Here is a 4,400-nt window from a genome sequence, read left to right as displayed (position 1 = left end):
AGGCTTGACGGCCGCTGCGCGAGCTCCCGCCGTCGGGTTCTAGAGGGAGACGCTCGGCTGCCTCTCGGGCAAATCCATCTGCCGTGAAACCCGCGGGAGCTGAGCTCCCCTTGCATCCAGCGCTCCCCCAAGCTTTCAGGGCCCTCAGACGTGCGTGTGTTTGCGGTGGATGTGGAAATACATAGCGAGAGTCAATGTGTAAATAATGAGTACTTGTGGCACTTTAGAGACTAACAAATTTATTAAAGTGCCACAAGTACTCTTGTTCTTTTTGCGATACAGACTAACACGGCTGCTACTCTGAAACCTGCGTAAATAATGTGACCCCTTACACCAGATGCACCGAAAACTGGAACTTTCTCTATGCTGCGCCGTTCCAACCTCAGTGGCTATGTCAGAAGGAGGCGATTAATGGTCCAATTTAGCTGGTTCCCTCGGTCACGAGCGCTAAATAGCAACACACAAGGACGTGGGGATGGGTGTGCGACCCTGGCGCTCAGTAAAAACAGCTGCACATGGTAGATTGCCTGATTATTAAGGTTGATGGTGGCACCAGTCCTTTAGAACGTTTTTCTGTATCATATTAATGAACCTGTCTGACAAGTATATTTCTTCATAAACCAAAGGGTGGTTAATAATATTTAGCAACTTTTCCTGTAACTTCTGTATGTATTTTATATCACTAGGACTGATTGTAAAAGGTGGATTCACAGGCCATTCAGGTAATATGTCTTTACAGCTTAGGATCTCCAATCCATACCCTCTAAGTCTCAGCTGACCTGATCCAAGAGATTCACCACTCTTTTCAAGAAGCAATATATGTAATAGGCTAAGCATGGCAGCTACTCAATTTCAGACAGATTTTGGCCCATTTTAATGGGTTTTCAGCTATTTTTATTCCCTCTGTACCTAAAGATGGAATTAATATGACCTACAATATTTGTGTCTGAAATATTTATCAAATATATACACAGGCTGAAACTAGACCACTCCTCTTTTGCTGAATTGCCATTTAAAAGACATCACAGCCAGTTAAAAGACCAATAGCTAAAGAGGAAATGAGAATGAAAATAACATGGTATTTTATTTTATGCTGTTTGATACAAATAGCTTATTGGATTCATTCACCACAACTTGGTCTAGCAATGTATTTCAAATATTTGTTTTATTACTTTTGTAAAAAAAACAAAAACAATATCTGTTCTGATACCATGCTGGCTTTTGATAAATAGTGATTTGAACTGATTAGTTCATATAAGAAATCTCTAATGAGACCAGCCCATATCAGGAAGTAATTCAAAATTCCAGCTAAGAAGAGTATGGGTTTTCCATTTGGGGAGATTGAGGAGAGCTCTGCTGGTGGAAATCACTCTGAGGGTATCTCTTTGCTAGTAAATTAGGTTTTGTTACAGCATGACTTTGAGCAGTCATGGTAACTAATAGAATGTTAAGCACTTTGGTCTTGGCTAAACTGGGAACTTTCATCCTCTAGATTATGACCCTGAGGAGTTGTGATAACTCCCTTACTGTCTTGTGCCAGCTATACATACCACTACTCAAAATGCAGGAGGGGAAGAAGGCTCCACAAAGCTTCTACATCTCTGCTACCCCTCATGCAGGCCAGTGGGTAGTGTAGCAGTGCTGGTACACTAGCAGATGTATGCTGCACCACATATAGACACAGGATAGTTTACTTCCTCCTGGAAGCAATGGGGAGGCCAGAAGCCAGTTAGCAAAATCACAATCTCCTTCCTAGGTTGCTCAGCAACATGCTGGCCTTTGCTCAGGTTGGATCATCACCTCATGATCTATTGTAGCCCACAGAGTTAACACAAACTAGTACTCAGTGTAGACAGGGACTTATGTTAATTATTGTGTCAGCAGGTAGTGGGTAACTCAAGGAAGAACTCTAACAATGACCAGTAGACACAATATTAAACACAATACCTGTCAACACTGAGTGATGTTATGTTTACTATTATGTTAATTACCATAACCCCTCAAAATCATGTTCTGACACAACTTAATTTGTTAATGAAAACAAACCCTGAGACACATGTGGATTCAGGCTATGAAAACTGAAGCCAGCCCTGCTCTTGTGGGAAGTATTTGTTATGTCCAGATAGGAGAGAGATTCCACAACAATGTGCTTAAGTGTTTTCCTAAATCAGGGCCATAATGCATTTGTGTTATGCTAGCTAATACAATTAAGTTATGATTATATTTTAATTTAAATAAAGTAGAGCTATTTTTCTTCTAAAACAGTACAAATTGTTTCATTTTGCCAATCTAAATTAAGTAACAAGGTTGAGAAAACACTCGTTGAAAAGGGCACTTCCTTTGTTCATCCTTCCTAAAAAAATGAATGAAATGATTACTTGGAACGTTTTCTTAGCTGAAGTATTTGCATTCTTTCCAACTGCATACTATTCTAATGGCTCTTCAGGTACTGTTTTGTAATAATGCAGTTGTATATACAATGGCATTGCAACAAAAATCATATTGGAAGAGTGAGATTTCATGCACTATTTTAGAAAAATCACCATATGGGGAAAGTTTGGCTTGGTTTTATGTATACATGCATGTGTGTATAGGGTCTGATTTTCTTCTTTCACATGTTTTACAAAGATGCAAGTCTCTTGACTTAAATGGAGTTACTCTTACTTTATCTAGGCACGAGAGCATACTCAGTGCTCTAGTGTACAGAGATAAGCCTATCTGACTCTGAATCTGCATAGAAATTTATATATATATATATATATATACACACACACACACAATATAATACGCAGTGTTAGTTTAACAACTTAAAATGCCTACTCTCAAAATGCATTATGTAAAAATAGAAAATTCCTCAACAAAACATTCGCATTTAAAACAACTCTCTACTGAGTGCCTTTATTTACAACAAAAAATAAATGTGTATAGCAATACTAGGGACAATGTTTTTTGCATGCAAGGATCTTACGCTAATTTTTTTGTTTACATTTTTATTACACACAATGGTATACATCATGACACTATAAAATCAATGGAATAATTTTAAGATGCTTTTAATATACTCAAGAAATTAAAGAAACATTGGCAATTTTAACAAAATCTGATTTAGGAACATTTACATTCTAATGATTTTTTAAGAATTGTACAAGTGGCAAGGAATAATTTTTGTGAGCAAAACACCATGTCCGTGTATTCTGCATTCCCACAGCATTAGTTCTGGTAAGGAATAAAAATCCTGAAAAAAAATAAAACATTAGTTGTTAATACAGTTATATGATGTGATTCTACATATCTAAAATACAATAAAGGGAATAAAAAGATACTCAAATACTGAATCATAGTATTGGTAAAGGAAATCTTTCATGTACCTATCCTAAGTTTTTCAATTAGCTAACACATTTGAGATCCAATCCTGAAGTCCTTACTTGGTTTCAATGTGAGTTGTGTCTTTGTAAGGACCTCTGGATTTAGGCAAAGGTCTGTTCTCTTCTCAGTATACACATACAACTTTCCTTGATGCTAATGGGATTTGTAGTGAAGTTCTACTCAGAAAAATAATTATAAAAACGACATTGTGGGGTTTCCTGTTCATTCTTCTTTAACAATTTCTGGATGAAATTTTCACAGATTACAGTTCTAAAAGTCCCGTCCCGTCGCCCGTCCCCTCCCCCCCCCGAACAGTCACTGGCACTAGCTCTACAAACTTGACTTTCAGGTTCCAGGTTAAGTTGGATTCGGCCTGGTTCATATATTGTTACTGGTAAGTAGTAACTTCCCAAACTGTCCGTAGATTTTGGGTTCCTCAAATTTTTAACTGAGACACCTATGGCCTGATTCTTATGCTACCGTACACTTGGAGCAGGGGATGTGATTCCCAGGTCAAGTTGACATACTCAGCACTAGCTCTCATTAGCTAGTGTGCTAAAAATAGTAGTGTAGCTATGGTAGCATGGGCTACTCACCCTGAGTATGTACCCATCATGTCCAGGTGGGTGCATACTTTGGGCAGCCAGCCTGTGCCAGTCATTGCCCATGCTACCGCAGCTACCCTATTTTTAGTGTGCTAGCCTGACGATAGCTAGCACCAAGTATGCCTGCTTGAGCTAGGAATCACACCCGGAGCGCCAAGTATAAACATACCCTTAGAGATACTAAGCATCTGAAGCTCCCATTGACTTCAATTTGAGATGTGGATGCTCAGCAATTCTGAAAATCAGGCCATAGGGATCTCAAGCTGGTTACCCTAAAGTGGTGGCACCCAAATTAGTGGAATTTTTTGAAGATGTGGACCTTGGTTTATTTGTATAAAGAAAGCAGGATTTGGATGTGCATCTTGATTAAAAATATGTAATAAATACCTTTTCAGCGGAAACTTGCTGATCTCCTTCCATTGCGTGGCT

The 4,400-nt window shown here is 38.7% G+C and overlaps 1 protein-coding gene across 5 annotated transcripts in view; it reads right to left on the bottom strand.

The window, feature by feature from the left end:
- Nucleotides 1–2,865: 2,865 nt before the first annotated feature.
- The window catches only part of NMU (neuromedin U), a 35,861-nt gene continuing 34,326 nt past the window's right edge, over nt 2,866–4,400 (bottom strand). For all 5 annotated transcript variants that reach the window (XM_034772785.1, XM_034772788.1, XM_034772786.1 and 2 more), the window contains 2 exons: nt 4,359–4,398; nt 2,866–3,235 (listed from right to left, as the gene is read on the bottom strand). In XM_034772785.1, coding sequence (XP_034628676.1) covers nt 4,363–4,398 — 36 coding nt within the window. In that variant the 3' untranslated portion in view covers nt 2,866–3,235; nt 4,359–4,362. The remainder of the gene's footprint in view (nt 3,236–4,358; nt 4,399–4,400) is intronic.

The sequence above is a fragment of the Trachemys scripta genome, chromosome 5, assembly GCF_013100865.1.
Source record: "Trachemys scripta elegans isolate TJP31775 chromosome 5, CAS_Tse_1.0, whole genome shotgun sequence".
NCBI classification, from domain to species: domain Eukaryota; kingdom Metazoa; phylum Chordata; order Testudines; family Emydidae; genus Trachemys; species Trachemys scripta.
This window is presented reverse-complemented; position numbering and strand designations above follow the sequence as displayed.